At 36.0% G+C, this 24,639-nt stretch overlaps 1 protein-coding gene across 2 annotated transcripts in view; it reads right to left on the minus strand.

Moving 5' to 3' along the window:
* KLHL20 (kelch like family member 20) overlaps positions 1-23,382 on the minus strand; it is a 59,837-nt gene extending 36,455 nt beyond the window's left edge. Inside the window, exons 1-3 of one of the 2 annotated variants that reach the window (XR_009052713.1) lie at positions 23,230-23,364; positions 22,239-22,302; positions 9,598-10,171 (exon numbers count right to left, since the gene is read on the minus strand). Coding sequence is in view for 1 of the 2 variants with exons in the window: in XM_057728088.1 (XP_057584071.1) it covers positions 9,598-10,171; positions 22,239-22,261 (597 nt within the window). In the remaining variant the exon portion in view is untranslated. Of the gene's footprint in view, positions 1-9,597; positions 10,172-22,238; positions 22,303-23,229 lie in introns of both variants that reach the window. The other variant, XM_057728088.1, reaches the window with a different exon arrangement.
* Between the last annotated feature and the right edge of the window lie 1,257 nt (positions 23,383-24,639).

A 24,639-nucleotide genomic window follows, 5' to 3' on the forward strand; every position in this document is an offset into this window, starting at 1 on the left:
TGTCATGGACTAAATGCTTCAATTAAAAGACAAAGAGTAGCAGATTGAATAATAAAACAAGAGTCTACAACATGCTGCCTATAAGAGACTGGCTTTAGGGTGAACGACACACACAGACTGGAAGTGAGGGGATGGAAAAAGATACTTCAGGCAAATGGAAAAGACGAGAAAGCAGGGGTAGCAACACTCAGACAAAATAGACTTTAAAACAAAGGCCATAAAGAAGAATAAAGAAGGACATCATATAATAATAAAAGGATCAATTCAAGAAGAGGATATTATACTCATTAACATATATGTCCCCAATATATGAGCACCTAAATACATAAAACAAAACTAATAGACAAAAAAGGGAGAAATTGACAGGAATTCAACAGTAGAAGACTTTAACATCCCACTGACATCAATGGACAGATCTTCCAGACAGAAAATCGATAAGGCAACAGAGACCCTACGTTACGCAACAGAACAGTTAGATTTAATTAATATCTTCAAGACATTCCTTCCAAAAATCCCAGAATACACATTCTTTTCAAGCACATGTGGAACATTCTCTAGGACAGACCACATACTAGGAAACAAAAGTCTCAACAAATTTAAGAGTATAGTAATTATTTCAAGCCTCTTTTCTGATTGCACAGTATGAAGCTTGAAATCAACCACAGAGTAAGAAATGAGGGGGAAAAAAGATCATATGGAGACTAAAAAACATGCTGCTAAAAAACTAATGAGTCAATGATGAAATCTAAGAGGAAATTAAAATACACCTCGAGACAAATGACAATGAAAACACAACCATACAAAATCTATAGAGGCAGCAAAAGCAGTCCTAAGAGGGAAGTTCATAGTGTTACAGGCCTTCCTCAAAAATAAGAAAAGTCTCAAATCAACAACCTAACCTACTACCTAAAAGAATCAGAAAAAGAACAAGCAAAACATAAACTCAGCTGAAGGAAGGAAATAATAAAGATCAGAGAGGAAATAAATAAAATAGAGATTAAAAAACAATAGAAAAAATGAATAAAACCAAGAGCTAGTTTTTTTTTTAAAGGATAAAATCAATAAACCTCTGGCCAGGCTCACCAAAAGAAAAGAGAGAGGTCCTAAATGAACAAAATAAGAAAGGAAAGAGGAAAAATAACAAGTGACATTGTAGAAATACAAAAATCATAAGAGAATAATATGAACAATTATATGCCAACAAATTGGACAACTTAGAAGAAATTGACAAGTTTCTAGAAATGTACAGCCCACCAAAACTGAATCAAGAAGAAATAGATGATTTGAACAAATCACTAGAAGTGAAATAGAATCTGTAATTAAAAAAAAAAAAAGGCCAAAAACCAAAAACTCCCTGCAGACAAAAGTCCAGGACCAGATGGCTTCTCTAGGGGAATTCTACCAAACATAAAAAGACTTTATACCAATCCTTCTCAAACTCTTCCAAAAGATTAAGGGGGACAAAATACTCCCAAAGTCATTCTATGAAGCCATCATCACCCTGATACCAAAACCAGACAAAGGCACTACCAAAAAGAGAAAATTACAGGTCAATATCTTTACGAATATAGGTGCCAAAATCTTCAACAGAACATTAGCAATCTGAATCCAACAGCACATAAAAAAGATCATACATCATGATGAAGTTAGAGTCACCCCAGGGTCATAAGGGTGGTTCAGCAAATCAATGTGATACACTATATCAACAAAAGAAAAGACAAAAACCACATGATCATCTCAATAAATGCAGAAGAAGCATTTGATAAAATTCAACACCCATTCACGATTAAAAACTCTAGCCAAAGTGAGTACAGAGGGAATATATCTCAGCATAATAAAACCTATTTATGACAAACTCATAGCCAACATAATACTCAACACTGAAAAGCTGAAAGCCTTCCCGCTAAAATCTGGAATAAGATTAAGGATGCCCACGCATGCCACTTTTATTTAGCATGGTATTGGAAGTCCTAGCCACAGCAATCAGTCAAGAAAAAGAAATAAAATGTATCCAAATCTGAAGGGAAGAGGTAAAACTGTCATTATATGCAATATATTTCTATACTATATATAGAAAACCCTAAAGACTCCACACAAAAATTACTGGAACTAATAAATGAATTCAGCAAGGTAGCAGGATACAGGATTAACATACAGAAATCTTGCATTTCTTTACACTAACAATGAAATATTAGAAAGTTAAAAAAAATCCTTTTTAAAATAGCATCAAAAATAATAAAATATTTAGGAATAAACCTGACCAAAGAGGTGAAAAACTTACATGCTGAGAAATACAAAACATTGATAAAGGAAAATGAAGATGATTCAAAGAAGTGGAAAGATATCCCATGCTCTTGGATTGGAAAAATTAACATTGTTAATGAAAATGGCCATACCACCCAATGCAAGCTACAGATTTAATGTAATCCCTATCAAAATATCAATGGCATTTTCCACAGAACTAGAACAAATAATTATAAAATATATAACTATAAGGAACTACAAAAGACCCAGAACTGCCAAAGCGATCCAAAGGAAAAAGAGCAAAGCTGGAGGCATCACGCTCCCAGGCTGCAGACAATACTACAAAGCTACAGTAATCAAAACAGCATGGTATTAGCACAAAAACAGACATATGGGTCAATGGAACAGAAAAGAGATCCCAGAAAGAAACTCACACAGCTATGGTCAATTAATCTTTGATAGAGGATGCAAGAATATACAACGGGAAAGTCTCTTCAGCAAGTGGTGCTGAAAAAGTTGGACAGCCACAAGTAAATTCAAAAAGTTTGAATGCACCCTCACACCATATACAAAAATAAATTCAAAATGGCTTAAAGACTTAAACATAATACACGCCACCATAAAACTCCTAGAAGAGATCACAGGCAAAATATTCTCTGATATAAATTGTACCAATGTTTTTTTAGGTCAGTCTCCCCAGGCAATAGAAATAAAAACAAAGCCAAATTTGACCTAATCAAATTTACAAGCTTTTGCACAGCAAAGGAAACCATAAAACAGAAAGACAACCTTCAGAATGGTAGAAAATATTTGCAAATGATGCAACTGGCAAGAGCTTAATTTCTAAAAGATACAGATGGTTCATATAGCTCAATATCAAAATAACAAACAACCTAATCAAAAAATGGGCAGAAGACCTAAATAGACATTTCTCCAAAGAAGACATACAGATGGCCAACAGGCATATGAGAAGATACTCCACACTGCTAATTATTAGAGAAATGCAAACCAAAACTACAATGAGATATCATCACAATGGTCAGAATGACCATCATCAAAAGGTCTACAAGTAATAAATGCTGGAGAGGGTGTGGAGAAAAGGGAATTCTCCTACACTGTTGGTGGGAATATAAATTGATGCAGCCACTATGAAGAGTATGGAGGTTCCTTAAAAAACTAAAAATAGAGTTAGCACATGATCCAGCAATCCTACTCCTGGGCATATATCCATTAAAGATGAAAACTCTAATTCGAAAATATACATGCACCCCTGTGTTCACAGCAGCACTATTTACAATAGGTAAGACATGGAAGAAATTTAAGTGTCCATCAACAGATGAATGGATAAAGAAGATGTGGGGTGTGTGTGTGTATATATACATATATATAATATAAATACATATAATGGAATATTACTCAGCCATAAAAAAGGAAATAATGCCATTTGCAGCAACATGGGTGAACCTAGATTATCATACTAAGTGAAGTAAGCCAAACAGAGAAGGACACACATATATGATATCACATATGTGGAATCTAAAAAAATGATACAAATGAACTTATTTACAAAACAGAACTCACAGATATAGAAAACAAATTTATGGTACCAAAGTGGAAAGGATGGGGGAGGGATAAATTAGGAGTCTGAGATTAACAGATATACCCTACTATATATAAACTAGATAAACAACAAGATGCTATGGTATAGCACAGGAAACTATATTCAGTATCTTATAATAACCAAAATGGAAGAGAATCTCAAAAAGAACTGAATATATAGATATATAAAACTGATATATAGAGACTGAATCACTTCGCTGTACACCAGAAACTAATATAACACTGTTAATCAACTACACTTCAATTAAAAAAAAAGAGAGAGAAATAAAAAAAGGGAGAGGGCCCAAATCAGTAAAATTAGAAATGAAAAAGGAGAAGTTAAACTGACATCACAGAAATACAAAGGCTCAAAGAGACTACTATGAATGACTTTATGTCAATAAAATGCACAACCTAGAAGAAATGGACAAATTCTTAGAAAGGCACAATCTCCCAAGACTGAACCAGGAAGAAACAGAAATTGAAACAGTACTGAAACTGAATCAGTAATTTAAAAACTCCAACAAACAAAAGTCCAGGACTAAATAGCTTCACAGATGAATTCTTCCAAATATTTAGAGACAACTTAACACCTATCCTATTCCAAAAAATTGCAGAGAAAGGGACACTTTTAAACTCTTTTATGAAACCATCATCACCCTGATACCAAAACCAGACAAAGATACTACACAAAAAAAGAAAATTACAGGCCAATATCACTGATGAACATAGATGCAAAACCCTCAACAAAATAATACTAGTGAACTGAATCCAACAATACATTAAAAGGATCATACACTATAATCAAGTGAGATTTATCCAAGGCATGCAAGGATTTTTTTTTGCAAGGATTTTTAAATATCTGCATATCAATCAATCACCATATTAACAAACTGAAGAATAAAAACCATATGATCATCTCAAAAGATGAATAAAGCTTTTGATAAAATTCAACATCCATTTATTATAAAAACTCTCGAGAAAGCAGGCATAGAGGGAACACACCTCAATATAATAAAGGCTACATATATGAGAAACACTCAGCTAACAGCATCCTCAATGGTTAAAAGCTAAAAGCATTTCCTCTAAGATCAGGAATATGACAAGGATGCCCACTCTTACCACTTTTATACAACATAGTTTTGGAAGTCCTTGCCACAGCAATCAGAGAAGAAAAAGAAATAAAAGGAATTCAAACTGGAAAGGAAGAAGTAAAACTCTCATTGTTTGCAGATGACATGATAATATACATAGAAAATCCTAAAGATGCCTCCAGAAAACTACTAGAGCTTATCAATGAATTTGGTAAAGTTGCAGGATACAAAATTAATATATAGAAATCTGGTGCATTTTTATACACTAACATGAAGTATCAGAAGGAGGAATTAAGGAAACAATCCCACTTATCATCTCACCAAAAAGAATAAAATACCTAGGAATAAACCTACCTGAGGAGACAAAAATCCTGTATTCTTAAAACTGTAAGATGCTGATGAAAGAAACTGCAGACAACACAAACAGATGGAAAGACATACTGTGTTCTTGGATTGGAAGAATCAATATTGTTAAAATGACCATACTACCCAAGTAATCTACAGATTCAGTGCAATCCCTACCAAATGACCAATGGCATTTTTCACAGAACTAGAACAAATAATTTAAAAATTTGTATGGAAACACAAAAGACCCTGAAGAGCTAAAACAATCTGGCTATTCAGAGAATAGAGCTAGAGGAATCATGCTCCCTAACTTCAGACTATACTGCAGAGCTACAGTAATCTGTATGGTACTTGCACAAGAATAGACACATAGATCAATGAAACAGGACAGAAAGCGCAGATATAAACCCATGCATTTATGGTCAATCTACAACAAAGGAGGCAAGAATATACAATGGAGAAAAGACATTCTCTTCAGTAAGTGGTGCTGGCAAGACTGGACAGCTACATAAAAGAGTGAAATTAGAACATTCTCTAATACCATATAGAAAAGTAAACTCAAAATGAATTAGGAGTTTGGGATTCAAATATACATACTACTATATATCAAATAGATAACCAACAAGGACCTACTATCTAGCACATACTGTCTAGCACAGGAAACTATACTCAATTTCTTGTAATAATTTATAATGGAAGAGAATGTAAAAAAGAATAACAATCATTTCATTGTACATCTGAAACTAACACAACATTGTAAATCAACTATATTTCCATAAAAATTTAAAAAATAAAAAACCCCACAAAAGCTCTACGAATAATACGATGAGTTAAATTGACTGCTTTTGGGGAAAAAAAAAACCTCAAAATGGATTAAAGATCTCAATGTAAGACCAGATACTATGAAACTCCTAGAGGAAAACACAGGCAGAATGCTCTTTGACATAATTGCAGCAATATTTTTTTGGATGTGTCTTCTAAACGAAAGGAAATAAAAGCAAAAATAAACACATGGGACCTAATTACACTTAAAAGCTTTTGCACAGCAAAGGAACCATCAACAAAACAAAAAGACAACCTACTGAATGGGAGAAAATATTTGCAAATGATACAACTGATAAGGGATTATACACATTGAAGTGTTCAGGAGTAAAGTTTAAAAATTATTTCTTCAATCTGATAGGTTAAGACATGTTTTGATGTATGTTTCTTTTTTTTTTTTTTTTTGGATATTTCTTTAGTTATGTGTAATGGTGAGTGTCCTTTCATGTGTTTATTTTACATTTGAATATCTTTTTTACACATTGCTTATTCATATCCTTTGCCTATTTCTCTATTGTATTTTTTATGGTTTTTCTCATTGAATTGGTATGAGTCTTATGGAAATTAGTGTTTTTTCTGACATGTATGCTCCAAATAGGTTTTCTGAGTTTGGCATTATTTAGTTTATGCTGCTTTTTTGGTTGTTACTGTTATTACAAACAAAAATATTTAATTTTTAAGCAATCAAATTTATCAATCTTTCTATACGACTTCTGGGTTATATTCTGCTTAGGCCAATTTTATCCCCAGCCTACTAATGCTTTCTTCTAGTACCTTTAGAATTTAATTTTTTAGGTTTAATTTATTTATCCATTAGGAATTCCATCTGTTTAAAGAGTTTATTTTTTCCCCAAATCACCAGTTTTACTAATGACATATATTAAACAATTTTACTTTCCTCCACTGACTTGAAACATCTACTTCTGGACTCTTCTCAGCTCCACTGATCTGTTCCTTCTTTACTTCCAAAATGTTTGTATTGTTTTAATATTTCTCAAAGCCAATGATTCTAACATTAAATTTTGGAAACTTCCCGGCTGTTCTAGCATAAAGTTATCCCTTGGTATCTGAGGAGGATTGGTTCCAGGACTGCCTCCCACCCCACTCCCCTCTGCCGCCAGGATACCAAAATTCATGGATGCTCAAGACTCATAAAATGGCAGAGTATTTGCATAATAACCTATGCAATCTTCCCATATACTTTAAATCATCTCTAGATTAATTTATAATACCTAATACAATGTAAATGTTATGTAAATAGTTGCCAGCACCTAATTCAAACATTACCTTTGGGAACTTAAGGGAATTTTTTCCTCATATTTTTGACCCATGGTTGGTTGAATCCGTGAACACAGAACCAGCAAATATGGAAGGCCAACTGTATGTATATGTTTGTGTGTGTGTGTGTGTCTCCTCCTTCTTAAACAATTCATTCCTTTGCATTTCATGACCGCCATGTTGCTGGTTTTCCTCCTCTCTACTCATTCCCAGCTTCCTTTGCCAGTTGCTTTTTCACTAATCATGCTTCAATACTGGAAAAATTTCAGGGCTTTTCTCTTCTCTCTTCCTATTAGGTGATCTCATTGGCAATGATTTTTTTTAACCTTGTTTATGGTGCTTTTTTGTTATATATAAATTTAAAACTTTCATATAAGTTTATCAGTCTTTTCTTTTATGGCTTCAAGGTTATATCCTGCCTAAAAAGGGTTAAGCCATAGTTAAATTATTATGACTTCATTACTAAGTTGATAACTCCCAAATTTTAATCTCAGCCTAACTTCTTCTCTAAGATACAGACTCATATAAATAGTGACCTGCTCACTATCTCTATTTAGATATCTCACAGGCATCTCATACTGAATATATCTAAAATGGAACCCATGATTTTACCTCCTCCAACTGTTCCCCTCTTCATTACCTGTAGTAGAGATTCTCAGAAATGAGACTGCCGAGTCAAAGAGCATGAGCAAAAAGTGTGTAATTTTGATATACTGCCCAATTTCCTTCCAGAGGGGTTATACCAATTTATACGTATACTAGCAATGTAGCTATTTCTCCACAGTCTTGTCAACAGAGTGTGTAATCAAACTTATGGATATTTGTAATCTGATAAAAAAAATAGTACTGTGGTGGTTTTAATTCATTTTTTCAGTTATTATGAACAAACTCGAGCAGATTTTCATGTTTAAGGGCAATCTGAACTTCTTGTTTACCGCCCATCATTTTTCTGTTAGGTCACTGGTCTAGGTTATTGACCAATAGGAACTCTTGATGTATTAAGGAGACAGTGTCTCTAAAGTGAGCTGCAAATATTTTCCCCCAGTTTGTCTTTGATTTTTGTCCTGTTATTATTTTATTTTACCATGCATAAATTTCTAATTTTTATATAGTTAAATCTATCAATATTTTCTTCTGTGCTTTCTGAGTTAGTCAATTAGAAAGGCCTTCTTCATTTCAAGATTACAAAAGAATTGCTTCATGTCATCTTCTACTATTTTCATGGTTTCACTTTGTATTTTTTAAATCTTTGATCCATTGGAAGTTATCCTGTTGGACAAAAGAGTGATATTAAAGAATAAAATGGACCATGTCTTTCCTTTGCTTAAAACCATTTAATGGTTTTCTATTGGTCTTAAGATTAAATTTCAAATTCTTAACATGGTCTATTAACTCCAATGTGATCTGGCGCTATTCTTTCTGTGAAATCATTATGTAACGTACTCCCTTTTGCTCCCTAGATCTCACTGGGTTTCTTTCAGTTCCTCAAATTGCTATGCTTTTTCATGTATCAGAATTTTGTATGAACTGTTCTAGAACCAAAGTTAAATCTCTGTGATATACTGTTTAAATCATTCTGGCCTTCTTCTCTGTAGCACCCATTAACTACTTAATTACCTATGTAATTATGAATTGAATGGCTATCCTCCCTGCTAGATTATAATTTCCACTAGAACAGACACTCTAGGCATCTTGTTCAGTACTGTAGCCTTTGTTCCCAAGCACAGTGGCTGAAGTATAGTGACTTTACAAATATTAAATCAATGAATAAATGAAAAATAACAGGTTTAATAAAAAAATCCTTTTGATAACATCCAATTTTATTTGATTATTAGTTCACCAAATAACCTCTGACCTACAATTTATTCTGCTGAACAATCTATTTAATCAGGAAGGAAATGTTTCATACAAATGACTAATACCAAGTATCCTATCAGTAATAAACTGTATGCTGAATACAGCATATAAATTAATCTTTTATGAATATAGCTAGAGAAATCAATCCCTAAACTTTAGTTTTTGCTAACAGAACACAAAATTGTCCTCCAAAATAAAAACCAGTCTTAAAAATGTTATAAATTATAACATTTCTCTGATATTATGAGTTAGAATTAGCATAAATACCTAAGCAGGTATGTGTCAGCAGAATAGTAAACCCATATTGTTCTCCTGAGAAATACACTGTGAATGCATCAAACCACCAAGCACAACTCACCTCTTGAAAGTTATGTTGAGTGAACTTGTCTGCTATCCTTAGCAACTCACGACATGAATGTGTGTCAGCAAAAGCACGAATACCCAGGCAGTTAGAAGGATCTAATTGTCTCTTTAAGAATTCACAACAGGCTTCCTGTATTTCTGCCAGCTGGAGGAGGCAAGCAGCTGGCAGAAGGGTCTGAACATTGCCCTCTTCCACAGTTATCTGGGAGGTATATGCAAAGTCTATCAGTAGTTCCATAGCCCTCTCATCTATGTCTCGGATCACTACTTCTGTCTGACGGCTCTCTGCCAATTCTCCTGTAAACATAGCTCGGAAGTAGGGACTACAGGCTGACAAAATGACTCGATGGGCATATATCTTCTTAGCGCCCACAACTAGCACCACATCGCACAGCTCCCGGTGCTTCCTCAGAAGGTTAATCACTTCCAAGGTTTGTCGAGGGTGCTTGTCTGATATATAGGGCATGCGGGCAGGTTGGGGAACCCCTTCTGGCAGTTTGTTGGGGTCTCCAAGGGTGCAGCGGCTTGTTACATCCATTCCAGTCTCTCCTGGTCGAATGTTGGTACACCTACAGGGATGGGGGTGGGAGAGAGAAGACGGCAATATTTTTAGAAGCTTGGTCCTGCATTTCATATGTATTTCATATGTAGAAATTCAGATGCTAACTTACTAGGTAAATGCCACAAACTTAAATCATTGACAAGTAATTAGAACGAAGATATTTATATTTGGATTTTCATAATCATCACATCGTATCTATCAACATGGAGAAAAAAGAGAATCTATGCCCCTCAGTTAAGATAGTAACTATGCTTTTGACATATATTTACTAGTTCGTATATTTTATAAATCATTTTGCTATGGACTGAGGAAAATTCAAAGAAATATAAAAAGGCAATCAGGGATCCTAATTATCTAGAAGGAGAGAAAAATGAATAGCCAGAAAGAGGGCAACCAGGATAAAAAATGTTGTTCAGAAAGGCAAAATCTGTAACGTATTTGTTTATACTGGAACACAGACCTGACTGGCATAAGCTATCATGTTATTACAAGGGTATGCATTTTTTGTGTGAAGTAGGAATATTACATTGGGTTTTTCCAGAGCTTAGGTGAAATATCCTACACACATACTTCAGGTACTTATACTTCTGTTTCTGATTCTACACTTACTAAGCAGTCTTCTGATGTATATATAATTCTTCCAACAGTATCATGTTATTTAAAAGGGAGGTAGGTGACTCCATTGTACTGGTCATTGGGTTTTAGGCCAGCCTCATGTGAGCCTCAGAAACGAATCATCTATGACTGTAGTGAGATAGTCTAATATTTGGCCTGCAAGGGACAGAATCAGTTTACTACCCCAAAAGCTGTAGCACTGATAAGACCTACAGTATAATAAAACACTAGTGTTGATAGAATCCCCTGGGAAGGAGAGGAGAATTTAAAAGGACATTTAGGAAGAAGAAACTACATTTAGTTCTTCCTTTCTCCCACAGCAACCTGTTTTTCCAAAGTACTTATAAATAAATTCAATCTTTCTGTGCTTGGCCTCAGCCTACAGGTTACTGTATTCCACAGTACAAACTGTTCGGAATTCCTGACATCTGGTAGAAACAGCATTGTTTATGCTTGACAATTTAAAACTGAAACATAAAGCTGAGCAGTTAAAGGACAGTTTTTACCACCCACATAAACAAAGAAAATAGCTTTTAGCCACAGTGCTTAATGGTCTCTTGTTTGTAGTAGATGCTAAAAGAATAAATCACATGGTTAACAGTGGTACACTCAAGCTTTAAAAAAGAACTACCATTATAGACAAGACCAATTCAAAAACTGTCATTATAATACTGACATTGTATGTTAAAATTAGAGTTTTTATTGCAACCTTAATTATGTACACAAAGGTGGTGCTGTTGAACTCAGATATAAACAATTTTTTATTTTACCTAAGTACAATATGGGAGCTAATTTCTACATATCTACTTTTTTAAAAAAAATAGTATGCAAAAAAATGCTGTTATGATTGTATACGATTGTACAGACTCTGACTTTCAATAATTGGCGATTTCTATACTCTTATCAACTGTCTGGTTTGCAAACTTGGAAGGAATTCTCTTAACTGTGGTCATTCTCAAAAGTTCTGTTTTCTCTGCTCTCTTGGGGAATGTGCATTTAATCTCATGGTTCCCATAACCCATATGTGAATGGCTAAAGGATTCTTAACTCCTACCTGGATAAGTTCTGAATTCAGATTCATATAAATGTCCCACTGTCACTCAAACTCAATGTATCTCAGTGATATATCTAAAACTGATTCCTTGACTCTCTACTTTTGACAAGTATGTTTCTCCTCTAGTCTTCCCAGATCAATAAAAGGCAATTTCATTGTTTCAGCTGCTCAGGCCAAAAATCTTGGAGCCCCTTCCCTTCCATATACCCTCAAACCCAATCCATCAGCAAATTCTGTCATTCTACCTCCAAATAATACCTAGAATCCAACCATTTCTCTATATTTCCACTAGTCCCACCCTAATTCAGGCTATCCTTACACTTCTTTATATTATAATAGCCTCATCAGTGGTCTGCTTGCTTCCACCTTTGCTGATTTATATTCTCTTCTCTGAACAACCAAAATGATCCTTTAGAAAAGTCAGACTATACCATTCCTCTGCTCAAAATCCTATAAACACTCACATCAATAGTAAAAAACAAAGCCTGTAGTGTTTACGAACTTCTATATGACTCCTTCCCTGGCTAACTCTCTGAATTCATCTCCCACTTTCCCCTTGCTCATGGTTCTTTAGTCACACAGAATTCCTTACTATTTCTGGGACACGCCAAGGCCTCTCTTGCTTCAGAGCCTTAATCCTTCTTCCTGAAAGGTTCTTCCCCAAATATCTGCAGAGCTCATTCCCTTATTTTTTGGATCTCTGTTCAAGTGTCAACCTGTCAGATCATCTTATACAAAACAACATCTCTTACTTCTACTACCCTATTCCCTTTACTGTGCTTAATTTTTCTTCTTAAATAATTACCTCCTGATAGAATGTATTGGCTTCCTCCCCCAACCAGAACATAAGCTCCATGAAAACAAGGCTTTTGTTCTCTTCTGCTCAATGCTATACTTCAACACCTGGATCCAGTGATTGTTAAATAGCTATCAAATGAATTCAACTTTTCTTCTTGCCAGAATAAACTATACCCTCCAAACTTTCTTGTCTAGTTCTCTTAAAAGAATGCTCAGTTTGTAGCCAGGCAAACACACACTCAAACCTTATCTCCATCATTTACTAGGTATAATCTTGGGCAAATTACTTAACTTCTCTGATTCTCAAGTTCATCATTTGTAATTGCAGGGATAATTATACTTACAAGGAAAGTGACAGTGTTGGAAATGATCTTGGCAATCTGGTTCACATGGCTGTTGTTCTTAGAAGGGAGAAAAAGCAAGCATGCTGCCACATGGCTGGACTATGCTGCTCTTTTAGGAGAATGAGGAGCAAGAACAAGGATCACTGAGACTATAAGAGGTACCTCATTTTAAATCTTCTGAAAAGTTGTATTTAATTTTAGAAGTTATATTTAATTCTATACATTAAGTTATTTCTTCTATGGTTCTGCAATTTGTTTTTGTAAATGTTTACTTAAAAAAAATCTAAGCCCACATCCTCCATCAGTCTCATCACATCCAAAGGGTTCTACTGGCAGAAACGGTTTGTCCTCCCTCACCCCACATACCCCTGTATATTTTTCTGGGCAACTTTGAAGGGAAATTATAATAAGCATCTCAGAAATAGATTGTGTTCACACCTTGTCACATCCATATTCACAACTTCTTTGTTTGAAGTCTGATGGATTAAATACTCTAATGATTTGAGGGGTGGGGTGGTAAACTGAAGTGTGAACTGCTCCCCAGAAGAGGAAAGAGACCTAGGAAAGCCTTTTTTTTCCAACCATTTTTTAAAAATTGAAGTATAGTTAATTTACAAAAATGTTATGTTTGTTTCAGGTGTAGGGCAAAGTGATTCAGTTATACATACATATATATGCATACATACATATATATGTTCTTTATCAGATTATTTCCCATTATAGGTTATTACGAGATATTGAATATATTTCCCTGTACTATACAGTGTGTCCCTGTTGTTCATCTATTTTATATATAGTAGTGTGTATATGTTTATCTTAAACTCCTAATTTATTCCCCCCCACCCCTGCTGCTGTCCCCTTTGGTAACCATAAGTTTTTTTCTATATTTGTGAATCAATTTCTATTTTATAATCAAATTCATATTTTTTTTTGATTAGGAAAGCTTTTAATTAAAGGCTTGAGGGAGCAAGCCTGATTGTCCAAGGGAAAATTCATCTAGAGAAACCAGAGAATCTGGTGGATTTCTATCCCAATTGTGAACTAATGCATTACAAACTATATATATAAAGAAATTGAACTCAAATGTTTATTAACTTAATTTGCAAGACTAATCTACATATGTTTCAAGGCTGAAAGAGCTAAGTGGAAGGATTATTCTGGACTCCATCCACAGTTAATGAACTAAGGAGACCAAATAGAGCTTTTGCCTTCTCCCACAAAAGGACTGCCAATTCTAGGGAAGAGTCAGTCTTTCTAAAACCAAAAGGGTATAAAATCTGCCAATAAGTTTAGCAGATTTTGTATTCATTAAGCACTTATGAAAAGCATAACTTCAAGATAAAGTCTATTAATAGCATATTTTACCATTAACTCTTTCAAACCTTAACATAATCTTATTTTGTTCTTCTACCAGCCATGTACGTCAGGGAAAGCTGACCATGTCCCCAGCTTTAAAGACGAATCTCAAATTCTCTTGAGATTTTAGGTTAGGATGAAGGGGATAAGAGGCCACACTGGAGACACAGTACCTTCTTGGACCCAGGTTCTCTCTATCAGGCCACGCCTCAGCCATCCCTGGAGACCACCCTACCTCTGGCCTTCTTGTTATATAAATAAAAGATTTCCATATTGATTAAGTTAGTTTGAGTCAAGCAACTTTGTTACTTTCAGCCCCAAACTTTCTGATACTAAACATAGTAGTTAAAATGTGAAACAGTAAAATTAGCCACATGTTCTTAATTTACTAACAAACTTGAATATAGAAAATTACTCTTGCTTTGACTGGCCAACTACTCCTGTATATAGAGGTTCTCGCTCCATTATTATCAGATTTTCTAAGTATGGTACTGATAGATTTAGAATTATGGCTTGAATTTGTGCCTTTTCTTTCAAATGAAGTAAAAATGTTTTTAGAAGACTAGATACTTACTCTTCCTTTCAGTTCCTATTACGCTGTTACATTAAGTTTTAAAATACTGTTTCTCTAACACCAGCTATGTGGGGGTACTTGTTAAAAATGTAGATTCTTAAGGGGGGCTAGAGAATCAAAATCTCTGGGGTGGGGGGATAGTTTCAGAGTCTGCATTTAGCAAGCAGGTTATTTTAACACAAATTAAAGTTTGAATAATAACTGGTTAATAAACTTGACTGATAAATAAAATTTCTTTCTTAGTGGAAGCTGTTTGTTTTTACAAAAAGAGTATGTTGACCTAAGTGGAGAAAGTAATGATTCAAAAATGCAGCTATGGTTTGCAAGGCAGAAATAGAGACACAGATGTAGAGAACAAACATATGGACACCAAGTGGAGAAAGAGGGGAGGGTTGGGGGGGAATGAATTGGGAGATTGGGATACCAAATAGTACACTCTAAATATATGCAGTTTATTGTATGTTAACTGTATCTCAATAAAAGTTCTTTAAAAAATGCAGCTATAAAGGAACAAAATATAAAAGCAAAGTCATTGTCAAACATACAAAATAAAATAAAACAAGGATTCACATTTACCAAAATGTCAATAAATCTAAAAAATCCTGTAAAGCAGGCATCAGACATTATGTATGAAATCATTTTAAGAAACTGTAGGGACTTCTCTGGTGGTGCAGTGGTTGACTCCACGTTCCGAATGCAGGCGGCCCGGGTTCAATCCCTGGTCAGGGAACTAGATCCCACATGCATGCCGCAACTAAGAGTTCATATGCCACAACTAAGGAGCCCACCTGCCACAACCAGGACCCAGCATGGCCAAATAAATTTTAAAAAAAAGAAAAAGAAACTGTAATTACTATCTTTGAGTTTCTACATATAATGGGAAGAAAAAAGCTGCTTTAAAAATTTTTTCAATTATTCTTTCACATTCTGTGAGAAAGGGCAACATTTATTTCAGAGACTGATGGTGCTTTTAAGAAAACATCTATTTAGGACTTTTACTTTTAAAATGCAAGGTGAGGGCCCCTTGGGATGATAAAGACCATTAGATGTACTTCATCTGCAGTCTTTTTTGGTTTCTTTTGAAATTTAAATTGAATTTGAATATCATTAGGAGGGCTTGGAATCTTAGTTCACCACAGTCCTCACCACTTTCTTTTATGTGAAGCTATGCCATGCACTTATATGTACTTATAAGACATATGAGGATGTTGTTTCCTAACCTCTGTTCTAGAGGTAGCAAGATTGTAACAAAGAGAACTAAACTACTCAGTATAAAAATGTAACAGTAACCTAAAAGGGAGAAAGTTTTAGGGGGAGAAAGAATTCTAACAGAAAGGAAAAGAAAAGGAGACTGATTAAAAATGGTGGCAGCTTGTGATTTGAGAAACAGCCAGTGAGAAAATAATGAATGGCCAAAAACCTTTATTGCCTCTTTCATTATCTATAAAGTTTCAGTAAAAGCCTGAGGTATTCAATGGCAGAGGTCAAGGAAGGTGAAGAGAGAGACAGTGAGTATGCAGTATTTCTAGAAAGCAGCCTGGCTGTGAAGAGACAAAGTACTACATCTGCTTAAAGAGTAATAACTGGAAAATGATTATATATTGATGCAAAAAACCAGGAGGGAGAAGTTTTAAAATATATGTAAAGAGGGAGAGAATAAATGATGGAGCAAAATTCTTGAAAAGTGGGAATATATAGCAACAAAACAGAAAAATGGATCTTAGACAAGAGGAAGAAGAGCTCACTGTAAGAGATGAGAGGAAGGGAGTGGGAGGAAACAGTGTGGAAACAGATACATTTATTTTTGGGTAAGGAGGTGTCAGGAGCTTGAGGAAGTTCATACCTGATGGCCTCTTTTTTTTTCTGTGAAGTTGGGAGAGCAGGTCACTTGCTGCCACTGAAAGGAGTGTTAAGAGGATCATGAAAAGAATGGGTAAGGATGTGAAACAGCTACTATGGGGAATGAGTAAGCATTGATTAGGGACTCACAGAAATACTGCTCGATAACACTGTTGGCCCAGGTGATATTAAAGACTCTGAATATTGTAGCATGAATTCCCTGTGGCTGGTTTTATCCAGCAGTAATCAACAGCCCAAATTACAGACTATAAATGCCTGCATTAATCTAGAATTGGGAAATGCCATGGACAAACTTGGGAGTTGAGTGAGTGGTAGCTAGAAAATGGTTGAAGTGGTTGTAGGAGGAAACTGTGTGAAGACACAAGAGACAAAAGCATGTTGATTTATGACTAAGTCAAAGAATGGCTAGAATGGGCATTCAGTGGGTTATGGTCAGAAAATAAGTTATTAGGACTAGAAATGATTTTGGAGAGAGCTTTTCTGAGTGACGGCAGGAATGTATTTCTGAACTGAGTGAATGTGTAAGTCCTAAGAAGTCAGGAGATCAAGGAAATGCAGGCTAGGTAAATGGATGGGTCAGTCCCATGAATACTGATATCTCAAATGACAGAAGAATCAAGTTGTGTGTTTGGCTTATGTTTTAGGAAACATAAACCAAAGAACAAATAAAAGATCTTAAATATTCTTCACAATTACTAAAGGAATGTTACAACTTTAATACCTCTCTAAGTATATTTAATAACAGCATTTCCACATACCCAAAATATCTGAGTCAACTTAAATTTCACAGCTATCATGGCACTTGTTCCTCAGATCTACTTCAAAAGTAACAGTCTTAATTCAGGAAAGAGTCATTTTCTCTAAGTGGCTATGATAATTTGAAATCAAGCACAATAAAAAGTTTAAAAAAAATAGCCTTCTAAAGCGTTTATAATCAAGTTTTATCTCTTAGTCCAAAGACCTGCAGAATCTTTCCTTAGCTTGGAATTGTGCTCCCTATCTACCAAATGAGCATCTCTCCCTTTATACTTCAAAAGTATGTTTTAATTTGAAAATTAACAGCCTGCAATTAAGAGATTCAGCTGAGTTGACCCTCGTTTAAAGTCCTAAGCACATAAGAATAGGGAAAGCTAGAGATTTGAGAATACAAATCCTTAAAACAGAAATAACATTTCAAGGTGCCAATGCTGCTTATTAGAAGAGCATCCACTAGGCACTACATTCCCCACCTGATTCCACACCAGAAAGCCAGGCTGTTAATTCCTTACTCTGAAGGTAGGTCATGAATACTTCAGCCCTAAGGCATCTCATCACTGTTTATTGGATAAAATGAAGGTCAGCATTGGCTTCCTTGACCCAGCAATCAAGGCAAGAAAGGACAACTGGCCATGCAAACAAGCTGGTCTCCCTTTGCGTCAGGAAAGCAAGTCTTCCCTAGGATACCTCTCCGCAACTTCCACTGACATCTCATTGGCAGCACTGTGTTACATAGCCAAGAAAAATGCAAAGAATTTTAAAGATATCAAGTATAATATTTTTTTCCTGTTTTTTACAGTAGAAGGAGGAAAGGAAGGAGGTGTTGAGCAAGCCAACCTACAGTGCATGCCACACCAAGAAAGAGCCAAATCAAGCCAGGTACATCCTATACTACTATTTTAAAGCATACATTTTAGACTGGCTAGAATAAATTGGGAATTCTAAAGACAAGAGATCTGAACGGGGTTTGTCTTTTGATGTTGAACTCAAGGAGCTTATCTGATCCTCACCATGAGTGAACATTATCAGTAAAAACTCTAGATACAATTAAATAAAAAAAGACCCAAAGAACCTAAAGCTTCTTACCCACTTATGAGTCTTCACCGGGTTTTCATCTTAGGCCCCACCTTAAACACCCCTGGTACTCCCTAGGATTTTGCTTTTGGCATCCACCTTTTCTGTTCTACCCTCATTCACACCTACATCTTCATGAATCTTCTGCATACTTTGACTCACAATTTTTTTTTCTCTCCAGCCCAAACCACTCTTCTGTCCCAGACCCATACTAAAATTACATGCCGGCTATCTCTACCTGGCTGTTTCCTAGACGTAACAGTCTTAAAGAATACAAAAGAGAATCTATTCTTGGCTTAGTGAAACCTGTTCCTCTTCTTGTATTTTTGATCTCATTATGGCAGCACCTAGTTTCCCAAGCTGAGATCTTTGGAGTCATTTATATCATTACCTTTTCCTCACTCTATATTCACCAAATCCTTTTGATTTTACTATTAAACAAACTCTCAATTCCATCCTCTTCTCTTCATGTCATTGCTATAGATCTACTTCAGGTCCTCATCAGCTTTCATCTGAACTACTACAACTCCTTTAAATTAGTATTTTTTGCCATCATTTCTTCTCTCTTTCTAGTCCATGTGCTATCTTCTTAAATATCAGCCCAAAGAACAAATCTGATTTGTATAACATCCATTGGCTCTTAAATACCTAAAGGGTAAAGTGAAACTCTTTCCCATGGTTGTAGCCTCATTTTCCATGATTTTTTCCCCTTGTTTCCCCCTCATACTCTACACTCAAGATATACTTACCATTCCATACATGTTATACACTTCCAGGTCTTGGTGTCTTTTTGTGTTTTTGTTTTTGGCACAGTTGTTCCTTCTGTTTATGGCATCTTTTACTATCTCCCTTAATTCTTATCCTTTAAAGTACATTCTTTACTTTAAAGCAAATTCTTACCCTTTCTAGAAGATCCAGCTCAAATATCACCACCTCTGTGAAGCTTTCCTCATCTCCACAGAACAGAGGTTTACTTCTCTATTAAAATCCTGTTCATGTTGTATTATGTTATCTGTTCACACATCTTTCTGTCACTTCAACTATATATATATGCAGTATACAGGCACAGAACAAGTACTATATAAATGTTTGGTGAGTGAATAAACCAATTCTTAATAAAATCAGGCTCAGTTTCCTATTTGTATATTTAAGGAAAGATGGAAGAATTACATTGCAAAATGTTTCAGTGTCTCTAAATCAATGATTAAATAATAATATCTTGAGAGACAGGCATACTGTTGGTGACACTGCAGACTGGTATAATCTCTAAGGAGGGGAATCTGTTAGTATTAACCAAAATTGTATAATGCACATACTCTTTGGTCAATTTTACATCTAAAAATTTATTCTATACTTACACAATGGGGCAAAAACCACATACAAGGATATTCATTGCAGAACTGGTTGTAACAGCAAACCATTTGAAATAAATGTCTTTCGAAGGGACTGCTTAACTATGGTACCTATAGATAACAGAATACTATGTAACTATTAAAAAGAATAAGGTGTGTCTATATGTATTTCTCATAATCTACAAGATAACATGTGAAGTGGAAAAAGAAAGATACAGAAGAATGTGCATGATGTGCAAGCATTAGTGTTTTTTATAAAGGGGAGATAGTCCATATATACTTGTATATGCATTACAATACTGTGAAAGTGCATAAGAAACTACTTACAGGTGGTTCCTCTGGAGAGGAAAATTGGGAGCTAGGGTCAGCATTGGGAGACTTACTTTTCATTGAATATTCTATTTTATCTTTTAAATTTTGTAGCATTTATGCATAATAGCTAGTTACATAAATGAATGCAATGAAGCTTTACTAATAAAATGCCAACCAGTTTCATAAAACTTTATGATTAAGCATCAGAATACCCTAACAATAAATTTCAATCTTTTCTTGTTCAGTTTTTTTTCCCCTGGTGGGCAAAGTCTGTAGATACTGTTCAGCTGTTTAGTCATTCAAACAATTATTCAGTGATCATTAGGTGCCAGGGATACAAAGATACAGAAGACCTATGAGACTGAAAGAGCTCACTCTAGTAGTGAGAACAAACATGTATTCAAATAATCTCAATATAAGCAGTTATTTCTCATTCAAAGCTTCTCCAATAGCTGGTATGTATAAACCCAACATTACTTTCCAGAGACTGCTTTCTGGGTTGCAGCTGCAAGAATGACAGCCCAATAAGAAAGGGTGGGGAAGTGTCACCATGACTTAACACAGGCAGCAGGTAAAAGTGAAACCAGAGAGCAATGGTAGGCCCGGCTCCGGTCAAGTGATGGCGATGAAAAAGAACTGACTGAACAATTAATGGCACCAGAGTTTTCTAACATGATTTTAAACAACTGGCAATATTATATAATAAAGCAAGGAGAAAAAAAGGGTAGGTATGAGTGATTAAGCAAGTATTTTATACAGAAATTACTGATAAACCAAAAACATTCTCATGCTGTGCCTTCTCTTTTGAAAAAATAAGCTCTTATTTAACAATTACATAAGATATGACGTTTATAGCAGCTGAGGATGAGAAGCGATCAGTGGTTTTTGCAATCATTTTAGAAGCTGCAGTGATGAAGCAGTTAATATATGTGTTGTTAATTTCTTCATGTGCTTTCAGTCAAATATTATTCCTACTTTAGAGTCAGACACAAATAAGATAATGGCATTTGTTATATCCATAACATCTTTTCATCTGGAGATCTCAAAGCATTTACAAGCATTCATTAATTCCCAATATCCTGGTCAGATACATTAGGGAAGTAAACTGGGGCACAAAGAAAGTGAACAGGTCAAGGGCAATCAAAAAATCAATAACAGATTTGGAAAAAACATTTATATTCTGGTTCTTGTTCCTGGTTCTAAGTCATGCCCTCATCACAAAATGTTTCTTCTCTTAAAAGGGTCTGCCACAGCTATTTATCTTTGATGTTAAACAAAAATGATTAAATACAGTTCAATGAATGTAAAATGAGTTTTAAAAATGAATATAAGTGGGCTGATTTTCAAAAAGGATTTGAGTTCTATTTGTTAGAACAGATTGAGAAAAAGCATTACTAAATTACTAAATTCTAGGGTGAGGAGAATTGTTTATATTTTCCCACACACTGTTCTATTTTTCTATGGGCTAAGTTATTATGTCCAATACCTTTTTCAGTCCTAGAACAATCCTTCCTGCAATGCAGCTATTTTAATTAACAGAACAAATGTGTTATTGAACACCAATGAAATAACCAAAACCATAATTAGACATTCAGTACAGTGTATTATAAACAATCATTAGTCTTATGTGGCAACAGAACCCTCTACATTCTATAGGAATTTGGAGACTATAATAAAGCCATATAGTATCACTGTACACGTAGTGATTACCACAAACTAATTACCATGCAAAAAAGGAAAATGGAAGTAACTACATAAAACTCATAGCACTCTTCATAAATTTAAGTTCTATATTTCCACTTTATTTAAAAAGCTATTAATTCCTGATATGACTTTTGATTTATTTTAGAACAAGAATCATTAGTTACAAGCAGCATTTGGTAAGATTTGAAAACCTTTAAAAACTTTTTAGATGAAGTCCTGGGTTATTATGTGAATTTCACTTAGTGAAACCGAAGGTTTTCTTCCTAAATGCCTACCTGCGCATTGGCTTTCCTTCCATGCACCATGAAAAGTACCCTTCACCACACTCTAAAGCCGAACCTGACAATAGAAAAGCAATAACTTAATAAAAACTATTTCTGATCTTTCCAATAACAATATCTATACAACAATTTCATTTAGTGATAAAGAATTTTATATCGTATTATACGACTGGCCTTTTGCAGATGCATAATCATAACCTTTACCTAGTACCTTTAAGATGACCATCTTTACTCTGAATGCTAAAACGATTATATGTGAAGGTGAGGGAGAGTGCGCTGAATCGTCCCGACTGTTAGGTTAGTCTTGTCTCTCTCCAAAAAGTGCTTTGGAGACATTTAACTTTGACCTCACTATCAAGTATATCTACAGAGTATTCACCAGATACCCGCAGCAGTACTAACATGATAGATCGGATAGGGGACACGCTGGTTGAACAACGGATCTGAAAGCTGTTAACTTGTCCCGAAGTGACAGGAGTAGGTGCAGGCACTTGCCTTTAAAAACAAACAACTCCGCTTCCGATAGCCCGGGCAGATAGAACAGGGTACAGAAACTACGACTCCAGACTAACATTCTCTTTACAAGCCCTTCCCTCAATTCCCCAAACAACGTCCACCACCCACTTGGCGAGATTTCACTAGGTCCTGAGGGTTAAGTGGGACTCACAGCATCCACTTCCTTCCCCCCAAATTCCAACCCCCGTTTAGGGAAGCTGTCCAGGGTGCGGGACCCCACGCCCTGGGGCAGAACGGCCCAGCGCCTCCTCTGGCTCCGGGGCAGGGCTGTCAGCCAGCTCGAGCGCAGTCTGGTGCCCCGCAAGGCCCAGCCCCAGTCCCCCAGCAGCCCCTTCTTGGTGCCCACTGACAGGCGGCGGGAGAAGCACGGCCCCTACCCAATGGGCAGCTCGGCAACTTGGGAACACAGATTTGTAAAGCGAGTCCTGGGTGCTGCCCACTGTTCTCTGCTCTAACGCTGCCAACCTACCGGCTCCGACACTTTCTTCTCCGCCGTAGGCACCTCTGCCTCCTCCGCCCGCCGCCTCCTCTCTGGCCCCTTCCCTGCCTCTGTTAGCGAAAGGAGGACGCCGCTCCTCGAGCTATTTCCTCCCCACCCCTCGCCCCACTTCAGCAGCAGGAAATGGTCCTGCTCCTAAAGCCTTCCTTCTGGAACTCACGTACTCTGCCAAGAGGTTCCGGCGCGGATCAGGAAGTAGCTGCGCCCTTTGTTGGGAGCTTGGGTCCCTTCAAAGACTGCCTGCCCTCGTATCCAGTTCCTTGTATCCCGAGGGTGATCACTGTGCGAGCTCACCGCTGAACTGGCAGTATTTGAATACTGCAGGCTTCTTCTTTCTTCTTTGTTTTACCCAGCAGAAACCAATAGAAAGATGGGCGGAGTGACGGGAAGCCAGAATTGTGATTTATTTGTAGCTGGTGCGTTTCCTGTTGGCACAATCTTTTCTCTAATTGTGGATTGAATGATTGACACATGCGTACATGGAGTCGACGTGAATCTTTGAGGCCCCATATATCTATTAGGCTCCAGATATCCCAGTTTAGCTTTCAAGACACCAGGGTTTTATTCAGGATTTTAAGGCTATGTCAGCTTTCCTTTCACTTAGTATTCTACAACTGACACTTCACCAAACGCGTCACCTTAGTATTAGGGAGGGGGAAAAAATCGTTTTCAATTTGTCCTTTGCCTGATTTTCCCATAGCACACAGCCACCTAATTTTCACCAAATGTGTAGAAAACAAACAAGTGATAGAGTGGGGGATACAATTTCAGTAATATCAGAGAAAGATGGTTGCTGATTTCCTGATAATTATTGTAGGCTATGCATGAACGTAACCAGATTTTCTTTAGCTGTTCTTCACATGGAATCTACACAGATTTTTGCAGTTGTTTCTGAAAGGGAAAGAATACCTGTTGTTAATTAGCTTGTAGTGGGAAATGCATGGTCTTTGGATCCAGACACCCATAGTTTTAAATCTTAGTCCTGTGATTCACTAGATTTGTGATCTTGGTCAAATTTCTTAATCTCTTAAGCATTAGTTTCTTTTTGTGTAAAAGGGAAATAATACTCTTTTTATACAGTTGTTGAGAGAAGTAAATTATAATGAAGATCGTGCGTCTGGCACTTAGTAGGCACTCAACAAATGAGCACTTATTGCATGCCAAGTACCATGCAGGGCTTTGGATATACAGTCGTGAACAAAATAGACACCATCCTGAAGCTCTAGTGATCGTTTATGTGGTTATGATGGTTGACTTTCCAACATGTTTTGCATTATGAATAATTGATCTAAACCATCTCCATGCAAATGACCAATACGGACTAATGAGAAATCAGAGGAAGTCTAATGGGGACTGTGGGGGTAAGATTTCCTAGTATTT

This window comes from Hippopotamus amphibius, chromosome 3 (assembly GCF_030028045.1).
Source record: "Hippopotamus amphibius kiboko isolate mHipAmp2 chromosome 3, mHipAmp2.hap2, whole genome shotgun sequence".
Lineage (NCBI taxonomy): Eukaryota > Metazoa > Chordata > Mammalia > Artiodactyla > Hippopotamidae > Hippopotamus > Hippopotamus amphibius.